The sequence below is a fragment of the Miscanthus floridulus genome, chromosome 18, assembly GCF_019320115.1.
Source record: "Miscanthus floridulus cultivar M001 chromosome 18, ASM1932011v1, whole genome shotgun sequence".
In the NCBI taxonomy this organism is placed as follows: Eukaryota; Viridiplantae; Streptophyta; class Magnoliopsida; order Poales; family Poaceae; genus Miscanthus; species Miscanthus floridulus.
In genome coordinates this window covers 130,075,751-130,095,496 of record NC_089597.1, presented here as the reverse complement: position 1 = coordinate 130,095,496, position 19,746 = coordinate 130,075,751, and the positions used below count along the sequence as shown (strand labels likewise).

Genomic DNA, 19,746 nt, shown 5'->3' with positions numbered 1-19,746 from the left:
GGTACTATAGCTACATGTACATGAACTAACCAACGAACTGGCTGGATGATTACAGAGGCACGGGCCACACACCACACCGTACCGGTGTAGGGCTGGGGTTCTTAGAGCATCCGCACCCCGGTACATGTCCCCTAACCCTAACCCTTGTGTCGTGTTCTTGCTTTGATGAGCCGGCGCGGCAGACTGCATATCTGCATGCACAAGTGGAGAGAGCTAAAGGTACTCCCTGCGTCCTGGCATCCGTAAAAGAATATAACTATGTGATACGTGTTAAATTTATAGTAAATAATATTAATATTTATGTCTTTAAATAAATTTGTTATGAAAATATATCATATAACTAATCTAATGATATTTATTTTGTATCATAAATATTAATATTTTTATATAAACTTAGTCAAAGTTGAAACTGTTTGGCTTATTGAAAAGGAGAGTTGTATTTTTTTTTAGACGGAGGGAGCAGCCACGGATGGGAAGAGGGAGCATGCTGCGGCTGCGTGCCATCCAGGCACATGAGGCCACCACCCATCCATTTGGATCCGGGCGGCCCGGCCGGCTGAACAGCGGCAACCTGGCATTTCGCTGCACACCTCGTGACGCTAGCTACCACAAGGTCCGAACGATCGAGGAGACGTACTGTACGATACATGTATAGATGATGCATGATGCCTGATGCCTGCACCTGCACAACAACTACAGTACTGTAGAGGGGAGACGACACGACTCCACTAGCTGCTAGGTAGCTGTACGTGTCTTTGCTCCCGCTGAAAGGCTGCATGCAATGCATTAGCTTGGTTCTCTCTCTCTATATATATAGAGAGATAGCTAACTTAAAAAAAAAATTATTCTGTAGTCACTTTGAGTTACGATAATTACTATATTAATTTATAAGATTATCGTAACTCCTTACTAAGTAGTTTACTGTAACGTTATGGTAAATATCCTCATGTATTATAGTAACCCAACTATCGTAAATATGTATTAATATTATCGTAAATTAGTATATAAAATTATCGTAAATAGAGGTGGCTACAAAATAACTTATTTTATAGCTGGCTACCGAATATACTCTCCCTATATATATATATATACTCCCAGAAATAATTATTCCCATAATCAATAAATCACGTTCTGTATGTGTACATACTCATTTATCAGTTTGAGTATGTTGACATACTAATATTAAGATACTCTAGATCTTTACTATGATAAAAAAAATTTCAAAAGAGCACATATTTTTTAATATATTATATAATACTATGATAGTAGCATATAAAATAAGTATAATCATATACTCTAAGTATACATACATACTTGTCATACATAGTACCCTAGATGGTCTAGTATGATGATATACTCCATCTACATACACTTCGTCGGGTCATATACGCCCTAAATTTAGAGATATACACATAGGAGTAACTACTCCCTCAGAGTAGAAAATAATTTTCATATATATATATACTCCATTTACGATAATGTCAATACATATTTACGATAGTTTGGTTACTATAACACATGGGGATATTTATCATAACGTTACAGTAAACCACTTAGTAACAAGTTACTATAATCTCGTAAATTAATATAGTAATTATCGTAACTCAAAGTGCCTACAGAATAAGTTATTTTGTAGCCAGCTATATATATATATATATATAGGGTACGGCTATTCTGCAGCTGGCCATAGAATAACTTATTCTATAGCCACCTTGATTTACGATAATGTTTGTACCAATTTACGATAACATGAATATGCATTTATGATACTCGTGTTGCTACAACTTACGGTGATATTTACCATAATGTTATAGTAAATCATTTAGTAAGGAGTTACTGTAGTCTCGTAAATTAGCATAGTAACTATTGTAACTTAAAGTGGCCACAGAATAAGTTATTCTGTGGCCAGCTGCAGAACAGTAGTTCTATATATATAGATATAGATATAGATATATACACCACTATTATGCGGCCGCGATATTACAGTAAACACTAGGAAACTAACTCGGATTCAGAATTCCAATTTAAAATTCTCGAGTTACTATTTATAGCACTATTTAAATTCAGCCGTCACTATTCAAATTCGTGGCACTATTCAAAATACTCGCTACTATTCAAATTCGAAATATGAACAGTGCACGGGCATTCACCCGGGAGTGGCTTAGGCACCTAAACTCTTCACTATTTAAGGCACTATTCAAGGCACTAGCTTTCGAATTTATAGTGGGTGGACAGTGGATGCAGGATGCGTATGTGTTTAGTATGTGCGTGATTAGTGAATATGCGTATACAGATTATGCTTCTCAGGATCTTTTGTAGTATGCGTGCGTGATTAATATGCGTGATTAAGCGTATGTGAATTATGAGTATGCGTGTAGTTCTCGGGATCTTTTGTAGGTTGGCGAGACCAATGTTTCAACCAGTCGTGTGACTATGTCTGTGTCAGTCCTACTCTGTATTCACCGTATGCATCACTAGTTCGCTTCAGAACCAGTCTAACCCAGTCTTCTCCCTCATTATCCCCAGCCACGCACACAGGACTCAGGCTCTATCGTCTCCCCAGCCAGTTCCACCTAAAGGGAACACTTCTCTACGTACACATGGTTCTCTACAAACGCCGCTACGAGGGCTAACACGAGATGAACACACGCAGAGGTTTCTCCTCTAGGGTCCCTAGCATAGAGACATCGCCCCATATGAACGAGCTTAAAGGAAGGCAGGGATTAAAATAGCAAAGCTTAATTCATTTTCACAGAGCAAGCTTACATACGGCTTTCCCTTTCGAAAAACCCCAAGCACTTAGCACAAACCTTAAAGATTACCTTACAAGCGCAGGAAGATCATTGTGACTTCCTTTATTCTAATTTACAGATAGTAGTGGAGTAATACAACGGTAGTGGAGTATTACTATTCGTGGTGGATGATTCTCAGAGTTCTTCTGAGGTCATGCTATTCATGGTGTATGTGGGAAAGTGGAGTGGTGGTGTGGAGTAGAGTCTTTGGTGGATGAGTTCTTAGTGATGGTGTTGGTGGTCTTTGGTCCGATGCTGCATGAATGTGCCCGACATCTCTCTTTATAACGCGAAGGGAGGCTTCTGGATTGTCCTTCATGCTTATCTTCTAGAGTGCCTTCGAGGCAAAGTCTTTCCGCCGGGGAAAGGTCAAGAACCCCTCACAATCACCAAGATCATAGTCGGAGACAATCACCAACCTCCGCTCGACGATCCTCGCTGCTCTAAGCCGTCTAGGTGGCGGCAACCACCAAGAGTAACAAGCCAAACCCACAGCGAAACACGAATACCAAGTGCCTGTAGATGCCAACACTCAAGCAATGCACTTGGATTCTCTCTCAATCTCACGAAGATGATGAATCAGAGATGGAGATGACTGGGAGGGCTTTGACTAAGCTCACAAAGTGACTATGTCAATGCAAATGGCTAAGAGAGTGAGCTAGAGCCAGCCAAACGATATTTATAGACACCCCCAACCAATAGAGCCGTTGACTCAATTATTGGGCTGACTGTGGGATGACCGGACATGTCCGGTCGCTGCGTCCGATCGCAGCCTGACCGCCATGTGTCCCTTTCAAATTGTTTAGCCATTGGCATCGAACGACAATCAACGCACAGTGATACTACATGATCGAACGTATTATTAGAAAATGACCAGACCCAAGAGACGTAGCGTCAGGTCGAGTCTAGAGAGCTCCTAGAGCCGCTCTAGGACGACCGGACACGTCTGATCACATCGGACCGGACGCTCCTAGTGTCCGATGAATTATTACACTGAAAACCCAAGACTTGCTGGTTAACACCGGACGCGTCCGGTGTGGCAACCAAACGCGTCCGATCGCTCTCTATAATCCTACATCGGGCTATATCACTTTGACCTGACGCTGAATAGTAACTCATCAGCGTTCGGTCACTCCACTAAGCCAGAGTCCGGTCATTTTCAGTTAGTTGCTCACCTCGGATCCAAATATCGGACGCGTCCGGTCTTAATTCTAGACGTATCTGGTCACTTCTGTCTGACTACCCCAAGACTAGATAAAATACCGGACGCGTTCGGTCCCAATTTAGGATGTGTCCGGTTACTCTATAACCAGCGCAACTAACTTCTTTTCAACTCTATCTTCTTTACCTTTGCTCAAATGTGCCAACCACCAAGTGTATCACCTTGTGCACATGTGTTAGCATATTTCACAAATGTTTTCAAGTGTGTTAGCACTCCACTAGATCCTAAATGCATATCCAATGAGTTAGAGCATCTAGTGGCACTTTGATCACCGCATTTTGATACGAGTCTCACCCCTCTTAATAGTACGGCTATCGATCCTAAATGTGATCATGTTAACTAAGTGTCTTGATCACCAAAACGAAAAAGCTCCTACCAAGTTTCACCTTTGCCTTGAGCTTTTTATTTTCTCTTTCTTTTTTTCCAAGTCCAAGCATTTGATTATCACCATGCCATCACCACCATCATGATTTTCACCATTGCTTCACCAGTGCTACCTATCTTATAATCACTTTGATAAACTAGGTTAACACTTAGGGTTTCATCAATTCACCAAAATCATCTAAGCAAATTTTCAGGACTGCAAGACAGCAACCACTTGTTTTGACCATAACTAGAGTTATATATATCTAAATAATATGGTTCTAAACTTTCTAAAAATATTAAGAAATTTCCTACAACTTTATTTTAATCATCTTAAGGTGATTCAGTAGTTATCTAGGCCAAACAATTCCATCTTTCATAGCTATCTAGAGAACAAGTATTTCTGACAGCAGACTTCTAACAGCTATAATTCTCAAACCATAAGGCCTATGACTATGAAAATTTAACACAAGGTATATAAGTACGTTATCTACAACTTTGTTATTAACAAGTTTCACACAAAAGATCATTATCATCATGAATTTACCACCATAACAGAAACTATATATGCATCCATCTAGTTGAATTATAAAAGCAATAATTAACTAGCTGCCTTTAATCAACTACTTCTAAGCCTAACTAATAGCACCAACAGATTATATGCATCATAAGCATCATAGCAAACATTATGGTTATGTCTAACTAATTTATTTATATCCATTTATCAATTTCCTTATATAATAAGGTGATTTAAAGGAGAAATATTTCCATAGCTCAATAAATTCTTAGAACATTACAATAGCCTATAAATGACCCTAATAGTCTACTGTACAATTTTCGTGCCATTTGGATAAGTATAGTCACCTCTACAAAAATGACAAGCTACATATGCTTAGTTTAGCAAAAATAGTTTAGTATAGTGAAAAGTGTCAAGAAATAGATTTAATATTTTTCTTACTTTTCTCCTAACATAAGAATACTGTATAAAAATTTGCATGATCATATGTTATGTATTTTTAGCCCATTTGATTTCACTAGAAACTAACAATTAATTAGGATTAAATATGAAGACCATATTTCAAGAATGCCTAAACATGTGGCCACGGGTGAGCTTGGAGCTCGACGGCGCATAGCGGCTATGACGGTGACGACGACGGCCCGTAGGCCTTTACCTTGGTTCGAGCTAAGGCAATGGCGGGTCGGCGAGGTGGAGGAGGTGATGGCGGAGTTGTGGGTGCGAGTGATTGAGCGATGGTGCTACGGTGGCGGCGCTTGAGCACGGTGGAGGCACGACGGCGATGCTGCTGCGGTGCTGCTCCGCTCTAGAGAGGCGCACGGGCGAGAGTGAAAGCGAGAGCGAGAGCGAGCGCGTGGGTGAGTGGAGAGCCGAGGGCTCTCCCTTTTGGCGTGGTAGGGCGGGCCGGCGCCGGCGGACCGCCGCCACGCAGCGCTAGCGGCCTTGGCGTGGTCGTCCACGACGGCCGGCGATTTGAATTGGCAAGTTCCGATTCAGTTTGGCTGACAGTCGATTTTCAAACCTCCAAATCTCCCAAACCATGGCGAATCAGTGAAAACTTCATTAATACAAAGTGTAGAGCGACATGAGTAGTACAAGATTGCTTAAAGGAGTTTTGTCTAAATCGCAATGGTTTTCAAATTATAAGGCTCCAAAATAGGCTACATTGAAACTAAAAACAGCTTCAAGACTTAGAAAAAATTTCTAAGTTACAAATAGCATTAAGTTGAAACTTGTGAGCTCTATTTGACCATGTTAGGCACTGATTTAGCTCATGACCCTTAAATAAAGTTTGTTACCCTTGATGTGAACTACAACTTTTATTTAGGTCACACAACCATGCAAATATTCTAAGCTACTGTTCAACTTTGGTCAAACTAGTATCATGAAAATGGCATTCCAAGGTAACCAAACACTTAGAAGCAAAATTGGTTCATGTCATGAATACAAAAGTTGTTCCATTTACCATCCTAGATGTATCTAAGGTATTGTTGTGACCTTACAACCATTTCATACATTGGTCATACATGATCACAAGCATAAGCATATATAATCAACATTTCATGCGATAATGTATAAGAATGAGACGAAATTTCATATGCTCATGTTCATGAATGCTTGGATGATGCTTGTGCTCATGAAATGCAAGTGCCAAATGCCATGCTTAACACTTGGGTGTTACACCAATGGCCGATTCCAAGCTCCAAAGGGACTGGGTCATAGTTGGCTTTAACACCACATTCGCACATCACAAGAGGTGCTTCGATGATTATCCTTTCTTTCTTCTTTTCCTTTGCCTTTGGCGGCTCCGGCCAATGATTCTTAGGACCATATAGCCACTCCTTGAAATGACACTTCGCAAATCCATACACCTAAAAGAGGAGACATTAGTACATGCACACATAGAGCTAAATATTTAAACAGATACACTTTTCACTTACTTCGTGCTTGTTGGGACACACGATCTCCAACGTATTCTCAGGGTTTATCACGGCTCGATCTCCGGAATCGCACAGAGGAGGTTCCTCGAGTTGTCTAACTGCGGTTAAGTGCTTCTCCTTAGCCGTCATTGGTGGGGGGGGGGGGGGTTAGGGAGAGGTGGAACCCACCACTCGAAGTGCTCACGTGGGTGTCTCCCTCTCCACCAATCGTCGAAAAGGAGGTACCTTGGGTCAAACTTCTCTAGACCGTCGATCCACTGAAAGAAAAAGCACCTCGCATGGGCCTACACAAGATTCGAACAAAAATATTAGTACCCTACTAACACAAATGAAGAAAAAAGGTACAAAAAGAATTACTTACATTAAAACAACTGCATGTGTAGAAGGAACGCGCCGCTGTGTCCGTATGTCTCGATTGAAACATGTCGGCCGGGAAACCACAGTCACAGTTAGGGACAGGGAGGTCAGGAGGGACGGAGGCATCTTTGCTAGACACGTCGGGGTATAATTCTCTAGGACGACCCCGTTTTCGCCACAACTGCTCCCGATACATGTATTGCATCTAACAAAACGGTTGTAATTAAACACCGATCAAAGGATGCTAATTATATTAAACAAAAAATAAATACTAAAGCAAACTAAAGGTGAACCATTTGCATTACAACTAACCCTAATCCACCAATGAACAACTAACTCCACAAAGGAAACAAAGTTAGTATACCACAATAAACATATATTTGAGGCCTAGAATCAATTAAGACATAGTTGCCTCAAATGACATCAACCAACCAATCAAAGCCTACTATCCAAAACAAAAACAACAAATGCAACCGAATCTAACCGGATAAAATGAAAGAGGTCAAGGAGGACCACCTTGGGGAAGCATCCAAAACCTCGATCTGGCCTCCCTATACCTGCATTTAGGGTATAGGATTCGTGGGAACATAGGGGACACAAAAGAATGCACCAAGGAAAGGAGAGAATGGAGGAGGAAGGAAGAAGGGGGCCGCGGCGCGGCCTTATGTGCCCAGACCTCGGCGTTGAATCGTGACGCGTCGAGGTATGTGGTTCGGCGTTAACTAAGCCGACGCCGAGCTCTGCGGGCCCTAGTGCTACGGTAAATACTACGACCGGAGTCAGCGCTGACGTGGCGGTACCTCGGCGTCAACTAACACCGTGCCGAGCCATAGACCACGGCGTTGTGTCCTAACACGCCGAGTGTTTGGTCTATTTCCAGAAAATATTTTGCGAGAGGGTTATTTGTAAAAAATGTTTTAAAAAAAAAGACCAAAATACAAAAAATTCACGAGGGACTCCCCTGCCCTCAGTAGTCACTCAGCAAACGATATATATATATACGTATAATAATCGAAGGCGATCGATAATCGAACGCAAACCATTATGATCTGCACGCCGCACATCAGTAATAATAGGAATACTATGCGGGGGCTCTGCTGTCAGGGACGCGCATGTACTGTACTCCGTATGCATCATGCATGCATTATTCAGCACGCACTTACAGTACTAGGCGTCGTACAAATCCAAAAAAAGAAGAAGCTTGTCGCCGATGCGTCGTCATCCGTCACCTGCATCTGGATCTGCTGTATGCGAGCGAGCGATCCAACTGCTTGCACACACTACGTACTATACATAATAGAACAACGTACAGCTACCGTGCGTCGTTGGCTGGCTGGTTCGATCAGTTGGTGTCCAACTCTCTCTCTCTCTCTCTGTCCATGCATGCATCGTCGTCCCAAGTCCCAATTCCGATGGAGCATGCATGTAGCCGTGGCAGGCACAGGGCTAGCTAGATACGAGTAGTAGACTGGCTGGCTGACTGGTCGTCGTCCCGGGCCCCGGGGCCAGGCCGCCCGTGAAAACTCGGTGGGCTGCTGCTGTAGCCTGCCTGCCTGCCTGGATCAAAGGAGCTGCTGGATCGATCCCAAGCATGAAGCACCCATCATTCATCCGCCTCACATGCACAGTCACAACAGCTACTAGTACAGTGCAATCAGAGAGCATCTGCATTGCAATGATGGTTGGTTCCACTTCCGTCACGCAGCAAATCCAATATCCAATCAGAATCAGAACGGCACAACCATGCTGCTGTCTTGCGTTGCGCCCTTGCCACGGATCGTTCGGGGTGCAGCATATGGCACGCTGGGTACAAGGAAGCGTCACAGAAAGCGCGGGCACAAGAGTCTGTCAGCAATGGAGAATCCTTCCATGTTTTTTTTCTTTCTTTTAAAAAAAAACGGAATCTGTTTGCCTTTGCCACTACTCACCCCTGCCCTCGCTTTCTTTTCTTTCTTTCTTTCTTTCCCGGCCCCGCCCGATCTGCCCTGCCACGAGCCCACGCCACCTTTTATACCACCCCAGTACTAGACTGGAGTACTAGTACGCAGAAAAAGGAGCAAGAGATTTTTGGCAGCAGCAGCTGCTGTTGCTGCTGAGAGAGAGAGAGTACGGTAGCCTTCCTTGCCTTGCCTTTGCATCGATCAATTCAAATCCAATCGCTCGCTCTCACCCCCAAAAAGTGGTGTCACTTAATGATGAGATACCTACGGAGCAAAGCAACACCAACACAACACGGGCGCCGGGCTGGCGGGCTCCATCAGCTTTCAGCCACCATCCGCCCAGGCCAGAATCCCCGCGGCACGGTCGGGGGGCACGACATCGACACGCTCCCAGTCCCAGCCTCCGCCCGCACCAGGACACCAGCCACCAGGCCAAATGGCGACCCAGCCAGCTCCCAGCAGCATCCATCTTTACATGCACCCACGAGCCAAGCCAGGACAATGGACGGATGGATCACCAGACACAATCATGCCAGGGGGCAACGGCAGCGGCGCATCCATCGGCAGCCCTTATGTCTCATCATGCCATGCCACCAGTTCAATTCACCATTCTCTCTTCACCGCACGTCGTCTTGCCACACTTACCATCATACGTAGGGGTACTTACCAGCCTCCTGTCATTGTGAATATTCCTGGACCGGGCCTTCGCGCCTTTCAAGGATTCGAATTATGGCAGCCTCAAGTGATAGCCACTGTGCGGCCACGATCCCAAACAGTTACACCTCACTACTACTAGCTCAGATGCCCGCACAATGGAGCCAAGTCCCCAGTCATTCTTTAGAAGGAATCATTGCAGGCTACAAACAAAGGTGCTCATACAATAGTTTCACCAAATCCACACGACGAAGTAAAATAGTCCCCCAAGTACACAGCTACAACAGTCTAACCATATCACGGGGGAGCTGCAAGGGCCAGACACCACCATCGCAGCAGCCGTGAGGACATCCATCTTGCCGTTCGGTCGGTCGCCACCGAATCGCCGGAGCAGCGAAAACCTCTACTTTTTACCTGTCATAGCCACCGCCGCCCGCTCGGCGGCCTCCACCATAGCCCCTTTCTGGCATCCGATACGGCGAAATCGATCGCTCCCTCCTTGATCTACCACCGCCATAAGGAGGCGGGGAGTAGCCCCGGCCGCCGCCCCTGCTTTCGTAGTAGTCTCGAGGGTCCCTGTGGGGAGAGTAGTCCCGGCTGTCCCTGTAGGAGGGATAATAGTCCCGGCTCTCCCTGTAGGAGGGATAATAGTCTCGGCTCTCCCTGTAGGAAGAGTACGTGGGAGGCGGAGACCTGCCGTAGCCATACCCACCGCCATTGCCGTAATACTCATCTCGTCCACCACCATAGCCTCTACGGAATCTCCCGCGCTCTCTACGCTCGTACCGATGGCCTGCCAATGGTATCAAAGTGTAGGATAACTGCATAAGTAGTGAGTAATACCAATGGTCTGTCAAAGTGTAGGATAACTGCATAGTAGTGAGTACTACAGGATATATTTTTATACAGTAAAAGCAAAAGAAAAGGTTCCAGATGAGTCACCAAGCAATAAGTGATAAGACATGCCATGGCAAAAGTAAAAGGGAAACAGACAGAAATATACTGAGAGGATTCAAAAGGATGTTGTAAAATAAAATGAATTGGTATCTACAGAACAAATAATGCTGCTTCCATACCAAGATAGCTTCCAGGAGTTGGTGTCCTTGGGCGACCACGGCGTGACTGAAACAACGGAAAGAGAAACTTTAGGCAGGTTACAAGGAATGGTAATAAGATTAAAAATAGTATCATTCAGGATCATGTAAGTAATTACAAGTTCATCTTACAATCAATGGAAACACGCCCTGCAATAACGGACCAAGGGAGGAAATAAGTAACGAAGAGCCCAAACTTCAACTAGCAGGCATCCAAAGTTGCTATCGCACATGGCACCACACATGCTTGACTAACGAGTTGGCAATGCCCGTTGATTAGTTGATGTGGAAGTTGAAGGTGAATGCTCAGGTTTAGTTGAAAAATTGCTATGTTAAGTTGTTGTGAATCTTGTGGTGCATGGTAACCCTTTGGGCTGTCCACTGATCGAGCCATATGAGCTAAAGTTGGAATTGGTGAACTCAGCATCTTGATTGCTGGACATAGCTTGCACAATATCTTCTGAATAATAACCAAAAAAACTTCCAGGTCAACACTCTGCACATATATGGTTGCACTTTCTTTAGCATCAACAACCCTGGTGGAGGTAAACACAATTACCTTCTCAACTGTGATGTTTCGACCTTCCATTACAGAATCATTAAGATACTTGATGCAACGCTCAGCTTCTTCAACAGTGTCCATGGTGACAAAGGCAAATCCACGGGAAACACGTGTATGGGGTTCAAGAACAACATGGCAACCAACAACCTAGTCCAAAAAAAATGTCATGATGAGATACTTCTCAGAGAGATTAAGCTTAACTCTGTATGAAGTCACTAACCCTTCCATGCTTAGAGAAATAATCTTTAACATCCCTTTCAGTCACCCTGGAAGAGAGCCCAGTCACATACAGAGTATTTCCGCGGTTAACAGCATCCTCCTCCCTGCAAACAGGAAAGAAATCAGAATGTGGCCACTGCAGATAAAGTATAAGCAAATGTAAAACTAAATGGCATGAAATCTTTAGGTGTCTCATTGAGTGAAAAACAATGTTTTCGCCTCTCTTTTCTCCTACTGTATCTCTTTTACTAGTCTACACCAAATGTACATGCCATCCAAACTATTAAAACATTATTCCATTAGCAAAATCTGTTACCTACTTCTTTATCAGTGAATTTCCTTTCCAATTTCAGCTACTATTACCATATTACATTGGGCCGTCACACATCGGTTGTTGCAAATCATTCTCACCAAAGCAACGAAATTCCTTATACTCGCTATATGTAGTTTGCAAGTCAAATACATTGCATGACTTTCAACTATCACAACAAATCTATATCAAAGATGGCATGTTTAAATACTTAAAAGAAAATATAATGAACAGCTATAATAATAGGTGCAGAACAGATTTTTTTACTCTTAGCCGACATCAACACATGCTATTACAACATGAATATCACTTAACTCCAGCAATACAATTACCATATGCATTCAAATTTTCTAGTGATAAAGGGAAAATCATACAAATTTAAGCAACACACTAGCAAACAATTTATACCACATGTTTAGCAAACATTTTAAAGCACAAGTAGCTTTGCAAACGAAGGAAAGGAGTAAACTGAGAACCTCTCATGGCTTCTAGACCTTGACCTCGCCTGAGATCTAGGATCAGGCACAGGTGACCTAGACTGAGAACGAGCTGGAGATTGTGACCTTGACCTCGCTTTTGGGTGCCCCCTGCTGTATGAAGGGGACCTCGAGTACCTACAAATAAGAAATTGCCACAGGCATGCATTAAACGTTAAACAACGCTTAGAGTTGTGATAAACTGTTCCGGTGAAAGATGGCAATAGAATGTGCAGTTGAAAATCTAAATAAGCATGCAAAATCACTTTATTGATCTACACAGTTTTCAAACTTCACAGGATATCCCATGTCTACTGATACGACACTGTTACAGAGGAACACTGAAATACGATAGGTACCACATATAAATCATAGTCATAATTAAAATTGGTAGCCAACCTGATACTTTTAAAACCAACACAAAGTTGCAGCAGGAATTAGGACCATGAGCACAGATATAAAAGAATGCAAAATGCAAATTTCATAAAGTGTTTCTAGAACAGATGTTTCTTGCCTTATCATTCATCACTAACATAGATATGCCATGAATTATCCGAATGAATCGACTAAATTTAACTCTAAGTGATATCTCTCAATATAAAGGCAGCAACAACACCATAGAGGATACTTTCTCCACAAAAACCAGAGGTGCCTTCCAGCACTGATTTACAGCAAATGTTAACAAACCATTTGATGTTTCTTCAGTTTCTCTAAGCAATGCGTGACTACAATGTATAGAAGGCAGCCTTTTTCAAGGAAAAGGGTTGTCCTCAACTGAGTAATGGACCAAGTTTCAAAGACTATTCCTCATACGAAAATGAAACATAAGAATGGCATCATTGCCTAAAAAACAATGGATTGACCAGATGATGGCCAGACAAATCCTAGGACCAAGCTATTCCTCAAAACAAACGTAACCTAAGATAAAGCACCAGAACTAATAGTCTAGTTGTGTGGAATGACAAACTAACACCTTCAGGAGCTAGTAAATTCAATCCTGACATGAATAGCACTTGTTTGAGGGCACTTCTGACAAATAGGTAGAACTATATTAACATAGCAAAAGGAATGCAAGGAGAAGCTTAGCACTTAAGTATGTTCATGGATTATTTCTCCAAAATTAACCTGACCTCATAAATACAATGAGACATGTCTATATAAGACTCAAAAAGACATAGAACCTGACTCTAACCAGTTAAGCTATTAAGTGCATTAACAATTGGTCAAAACTATCAAGGGGTTGTTTGGATTGAACCCTAGCCAGGCAACACTCACCAGGCAGCCAAAATGCAATGACTGAGAATGTTTTGCCCTCCAGGCAGGTTTGCCTGGTGTCAACTGTGAAACCGAACAGGCCCGACCATGCACACTTTGGATAGCAAGCAAGTCATGCCAGAATCAAGACAAACACCATTGTTTCTGGTTAAAGGCGTATTAGGCTACACTAAAGATGCACATAACCGATTCAAACACAAACCTAACCTGATTTAAAGACACAAATTACAAACATGCGCAATCTAGATAGTAAGCAAGTTGTGCCAGATTCAAAAACAATATCATGAAAAACATCACTGCTTGCGGTTATTGAGGGTTTAGGAGGCTACACCAAGACCTTTAGGAGAAAGGGACTTAGTAGAGAAAAACTAATGCAGGCAAGCTGGTTCATCCATATTTGATAACCGAGGAGCTCCCACTAGAGATCTTAAGACGCACAAGGCGTCTAAACATACAGCTACCACTGCCCTCATAAGCACAAGAAGTAAGATACAGCGAGCCTCACGATTCATTATTTAACTCAAAACATGACAAATAAAACAACAGAAATCACAATCAGACATTCCCTCCCGCAGATCCTATTATATCCTCTATGGATCCTCAGTTTTCCCATATTACCCCAATGAAACCAAACAGCATACACAGAACTAAGCTGAAATCCCACAGCAAGTTAACACCACTAGGGCCAGATCAGGAGTGACCAACGACCGAGGATTACGGTGCCCATATACGAACAGAGAGGCCAGCGTAGTTACCTCCTGCGCGGGGAATCGGCCTGCGAAGACATAGAGGGAGCATCACCCGAAAAGCAAAGCGTCAGTGCGGGGATCAACGGAATCACCGGACGAAAAGAAAAAATAAATCACAAACACGAATGGAACAGCGACGACGAGGAGGAGGATTAAGAGGGGATCACCATGTCGCGAAGCGGGGACGGCGCCGGGGCCGGGGGGCCGTGGAGCTCCCGGCGGTAGCGCGCGCTGGGCTAGGGTTTGGCTGCGCGTTCGCTTCTCCCCCCTTCCCTCTTCGGCTCTCCCTTTCTGTTGTGGCGTGCACAGCACTGCGCTCTCCGCTCCGAATTGTTCCGCGTTGTGTATTTGTCGGGCGACCGCAACAGCTGGTGGGCTTCGAGGTCAACCCTTTCCGTCCCGGCCCAGTTATGACAGATGCGGGCGGGTGAGGAAAGAAGCCGTTCGCTACGCGATGGACGGTTCAGATCTGTCGGTTTCCCAGTGTGGAGTGGGTGCTGTGGAAGAGCCGACGAAGGGAAGGGAAGGGAAGGGAACCCTCGTGACCGGCGGCGGCGAGGGGAGATGCCGCCGGAGAGGACGAGGATGGAGGAGCTGTGGCAGCGCGAGGTCGGCGGCCTCCCACCCAAGTGCTTCGCCAACTCCGTCATGGCCTCCAAGGTTTTCCTGTCTCCCTCGTCTCTTATTTCGTGCTCCGATGAGGATCTCACGGTTCCGTTTTTACTACTTTATACCAACCATGGTTCCGTGAATTCGAAGAAAAATTAGGGCGTAGGACTGAGGAATTAGTGCGTTCGACGATTGAGCTTCGAGCTACGCCTACGCGCTTGGGGAGTTTGGGAGAGGATGAGGGGGCAGCTTGTGACTAGTTTGCCTGTGCTGTGCGCAGGAGTATGTGCAGTCTCTCAACATCCAAATGCGGCTACGGAAGCACAGGGGCTGTGTCAACACGATAAGCTTCAGCGCCGACGGGAGGCTGCTCCTCTCCGGGTCCGACGACCGGACCCTCGTGCTCTGGGACTGGCAGGAGGCGGCGCCGGCCTTGTCGTTCCACACCGGGCACAGCAACAACGTCTACCACGCGCTGTTCATGCCTGTCTCGGGTGATCGGAGCATCGTCTCATGCGCTGCTGATGGGGAGGTATGCATATGTTACAGTTTTACATGGTGTTGCCCTTGCAACAACAAATTCAATGATCTGGTCTGCGTTTGTCATTTATGGATTCGAAACAGGTGATCCATTCGCAGATACAGGAAGGGGGTCGAGTGATTACAGACAAACTCGTTGAGTTGGAGTTTGCAGTACACAGGTTGGCTGTTGAGCCAGCAAGTCCTCACACGTTCTACTGCTGCTGCCAAGATAGCTCCGTGTGGCTTGTATGTTGTTGAGTTCCTTTGCTTCTTTCTATCGCTGCTCAGATTCTTCATCTGCTGACTCTGTTCTCGCCCCAGTTTGATCTCAGGGGGGAAAATGCCATGGAACTATTTAAATGTAGGGCTCCGGACTATTACGCTGCTGAAAACATCGCACTCTATGCTATTGCCTTAGACCCAAGGAAGCCCTGTTGTTTCGCAGTTGCTGGATCAGATCAGTATGTAAGGATATATGATACCCGCAAGATTTTTGTGGATGGGAATTCTAGTTCCAGTCGCCCAACTGAGCACTTCTGCCCTCCACATTTGATTGGTCAAATTGAAGAAGAAATAACTGGTTTGGCCTACTCACAGACCAGCGAGCTATTAGCGTCCTATAGTCATGACGATATCTACCTTTTCTCAAGAGAGCATGGTTTACACTTCAACAATGTTGAGGTCAATAAACAACTCCTGAAGGATGCGATTGACCCTTCCTTTTCCTTTGGTGATAAGTTGCCTATACCTAAGACATTCAAGGGACACGAGAACGTAGAAACCATGAAGGGGGTCAACTTCCTTGGGCCCAACTGTGATTTTGTTACCTCAGGGTCAGACTGTGGCAATATATGTATCTGGAGAAAGAAGGATGCAGAACTGATCAGAGCGATGCGTGGAGATAAGCGGATTGTAAACTGTGTCGAACAGCACCCTTGTGGGATTGTTCTAGCAAGTAGTGGCATTGATAAAGATATCAAGATTTGGGAACCTGGTGAAGGTGAAAACCTCTCCATCACTGAAGCTCACGAGGTATGTGCATGTTGTACTTGAGTCTCTTATCCTTCTCCTTCCTTGTTGGTTATTATGTTCTTTGTATGGACAACTTGCCATAAATCTCCTAATGTATTGGACAGGCATGGAAAAATCTTCACATAGCAACAGTTGCATAATGAATTAGCTTGCTTGGTATTTGTATTGTGAATCTGAAGCATCCAGTGTAATCTGTATAAAGGAAAAGGACCACAGAGGATCAGTTTCACATTAGAAAGTAACTTGAGTTAGGAATGACGGTTTCTTGTTGAAGTCGCTATTGAACTACCAGATTCTAACATTATGAAAATCCATGTAATGTTGATTAATGCAAAAGAAATGTTCAGTAGTTTGATACACCACAGTTCATATTATATATAAGGTAAAACTAAAAGAGAGGGATCAAATTATAGTTTAAGCTTTTAAAATGGACAATTGTTTTAATGAAAAATAAAAAGGATGTGGAATCTAATCTCTTTGTCCATGCAAAGTTAACTTATTTTATTTTGGCATTATAACAGTCGTATGATCCTCCAAACCATATTCATGTTCTTATTATCTGACACTGTTAGAGATATCGGTTTCTGCTGCCCTACTTTTGAGTTTGAACAAAGTTGCAAAAAAAAAAAAATGCTATTGCTATATGAGTGATTTTAGAATCCTGATGTGGAATTTAAATTTTGAAGGACGATGAAGATATTTGGATCTCCAGTGATTATGATTCTGATGGCTTTATTATCAACGACGGCTTTGGTTATGTGATAGACTTGGATCCTATCCATTTATATGAAAACGGTGATCATGAATCTGAGGAGGATGAAGATACATCGTCAGAGGAACATGATGACGGAGATAACAGTGCCGAAGAAGAAGACGATGGTGACAACAGTGCCGAAGAAGAAGATTTTGATGGTGGAAACAGTGCTGGAGATGAGGGCGATGATTGATGATGATATGGTAGGTGAGGGAGATTGCATTCAGCTATTAGATCAAGAACAGCTGATTCTGTTGTCGTTGTCGTTGTAGCTTTGTAGGTTATCTTGGGAGGAGCAAGGCTTACAAAAAAACGAAAAACATGCTTAGCTAGGATTATCAAGAGTTTATCTACGATGCCTCCTAGGTTACTATTTGGTGTTCCTCTTCATTGTGTACTATTTCACCTGTATATATCTTTCGTCATGATTGAGATAGTCTAGCATAGCGATGTAAATGTATTGTGAAAGCAATTATTCCAACTAGAGACTGACATCAGAGCAGCTGGATCATGATGTTGAATAACATCAAGTATTCAACCATTCATATGTTAGTAGAGAGTTTATGAAAAACTGTTTGCTCTTCATGGATTGCTCCTCGCAGTATGCGCACGCAGTGGAGTCAGCACAACGTGCACTAAGATTTATGATACTGAACAAGTATTAGATTAATCATGCAATATATTTTTTATTATACACATATTTGGAGTTTTAAATGTTAATTTTTTTTATAAACTTAGTCAAATTGTTTGGGGTTTAAAGGCTCTGTTGTTGTAGTCAAATTTAAGAAAGTTTGACCCAATCTAAATCCAAAATTGCATTTTTTTGGATGGAGGTAGTACAAAAGATCAATAAATACTTTACATAGTGAGAACTGGGTCTATAGATGGTATGACAGAAAGAAGTGGAATAAAGAAAGCTTTATACGAAGGAACCTCAGTATATGTGGCACGTAAGAGCTAGCAAGTGATTCTTACTATTGGACATGCCCTGGGCCCTTCTACTCTATGCACCCATCATTGTCGCCTCCCATTCCTGCTCTGTCTACTATGTTCTTTTTTTTTTTTTTGAAGCAAATTTCGGCTCTATGGCCTTACTATTGGCAACACAGGCTCGGCCAAATTGCGAGCAACAAAGAGTCTTTATAAATTCTGGAGAGAGGTTTGCCCACACGTGGAGCTCGCTCGGGTCCCCACACATAGCATACTTGGCTAACTCATGTGCCACAACATTAAAAGCTCTAGGAACCGAAGATATCACTACAAATAAGCGTCCTGTTCGATTGGCTTATAAACCGTACTTTTTCAGTCAACGAACAATATTTTTCTCTCACAACAAATCAGCCAACAGTGCTTTCAGCCATAGCTTATCAGCGAAGCAAACATGACAAAAGTGCTATGACAACAAGAAACGAGTGTCCATGATCAACATCCCACACGCTGCCAAGTCCATCGAAGGAGACTGAAGAGCATGTTTGAGAATGGAGGAGTCTACTTCCATTTGGATACGAGAAACGTCATGATTTGTTGCGCTGCAGAGCCTGTTGGCATGCCGCCGCCTCGGCTGTAAGAGCATCTGGGACTGCGCCCAGGCGACCAGCCCTTGCCAGGATCGCCTCACCGTCATGGTCAAGAACAATGAAGCCCCAGCTGCCTTGCAAAGCATCTGGGATGAAGGAGCCATCTGCGTTAATTTTCAGCTGCCCTTGTCGAGGAGTTTTCCATCTAGGCGTGCCCTCTTTCCTTCGTGTCAGCTGCTGTTTCTCATGTGTGGACTGTTCGCCAAACAGCTTCATTACATCTACTGCTACTTCATCTCCCGACAGCCCCCTCTCTCTCTTGTTAATTTTGTTTCTCACATTCCACCATTTCCTCTTGATACAAATATCCTCCTCATAAAAAGTACTTCAGTGATCACCTCCCAAGCAGATCGTTTCAGCAACAACAATTGGCGAATCGGCTCAAGGTCAAGACTAGACCAACAACGTATGTTTCACATAAGTTTTCCTTGTTGTCGACTCTCCCTACCGATCATCCCGCTGCTCGCTCGACAACGCCCTCGCCGCACGCCACCACCATTATATTAGGCTAGTCGCTGCCCACAACCTTTCTTCTAAGCCTTGCTATCTCCTTACCCAACTATAGTGCTAGCCCAACCCTAGCTCGGCATGAGCTTGAACTAATCCGAGAGAGGGAGTAACGGAGAAGAAGAAGATTGGGCTCATTGCCTGCCTGCGGCTAAGATCAGGAATCTTCAATTCGTGCCTATGCCCTCCCCTAACCCTTAATGATCTAGCTAATCTACTACATAATTAAAGATTAAGGCCCTATTCACTTCTCTTATAATCCGTACTTTTTAGCT

The 19,746-nt window shown here is 43.7% G+C and overlaps 2 protein-coding genes across 4 annotated transcripts; one reads left to right on the top strand and one right to left on the bottom strand.

Moving 5' to 3' along the window:
- Positions 1-9,944: 9,944 nt before the first annotated feature.
- On the bottom strand, positions 9,945-14,799 carry LOC136520354 (serine/arginine-rich splicing factor SR45a-like). Its single transcript, XM_066513826.1, has 7 exons — positions 14,638-14,799; positions 14,477-14,496; positions 12,447-12,584; positions 11,662-11,764; positions 11,439-11,588; positions 10,862-10,907; positions 9,945-10,578 (listed from the first exon to the last, which is right to left on the bottom strand). The coding sequence occupies exons 1-7, from the start codon at positions 14,638-14,640 to the stop codon at positions 10,196-10,198; spliced, it is 843 nt and encodes a 280-aa protein (XP_066369923.1). The 5' UTR covers positions 14,641-14,799; the 3' UTR covers positions 9,945-10,195.
- Positions 14,800-14,965: 166 nt separating this feature from the next.
- On the top strand, positions 14,966-17,947 carry LOC136520353 (uncharacterized). Of its 3 annotated transcripts, none has more exons than XM_066513824.1 (5): positions 14,966-15,130; positions 15,372-15,611; positions 15,704-15,847; positions 15,923-16,633; positions 17,320-17,947. In XM_066513824.1, the coding sequence occupies exons 1-5, from the start codon at positions 15,035-15,037 to the stop codon at positions 17,578-17,580; spliced, it is 1,452 nt and encodes a 483-aa protein (XP_066369921.1). In that variant the 5' UTR covers positions 14,966-15,034; the 3' UTR covers positions 17,581-17,947. The 3 variants fall into 3 exon arrangements, with proteins under 3 accessions (XP_066369921.1, XP_066369920.1, XP_066369922.1); XM_066513823.1 differs by having other exon boundaries at positions 15,360-15,611; XM_066513825.1 differs by having other exon boundaries at positions 15,360-15,611; positions 17,330-17,530.
- The last annotated feature ends 1,799 nt before the right edge of the window (positions 17,948-19,746 follow it).

Coding starts and splice junctions, on each gene's coding strand:
- LOC136520353 (XM_066513823.1), top strand. CDS start 15,035: ATGCCGCCGGAGAGGACGAGGATGGAGGAGCTGTGGCAGCGCGAGGTC. Junction 15,848..15,922: donor AAGATAGCTCCGTGTGGCTT/GTATGTTGTTGA, acceptor TTCTCGCCCCAG/TTTGATCTCAGGGGGGAAAA. Junction 16,634..17,319: donor CCATCACTGAAGCTCACGAG/GTATGTGCATGT, acceptor TAAATTTTGAAG/GACGATGAAGATATTTGGAT.
- LOC136520354 (XM_066513826.1), bottom strand. Junction 12,585..14,476: donor GCCGATTCCCCGCGCAGGAG/GTAACTACGCTG, acceptor TCTTATTTGTAG/GTACTCGAGGTCCCCTTCAT. Junction 11,589..11,661: donor ATTTCTCTAAGCATGGAAGG/GTTAGTGACTTC, acceptor TTTTTGGACTAG/GTTGTTGGTTGCCATGTTGT.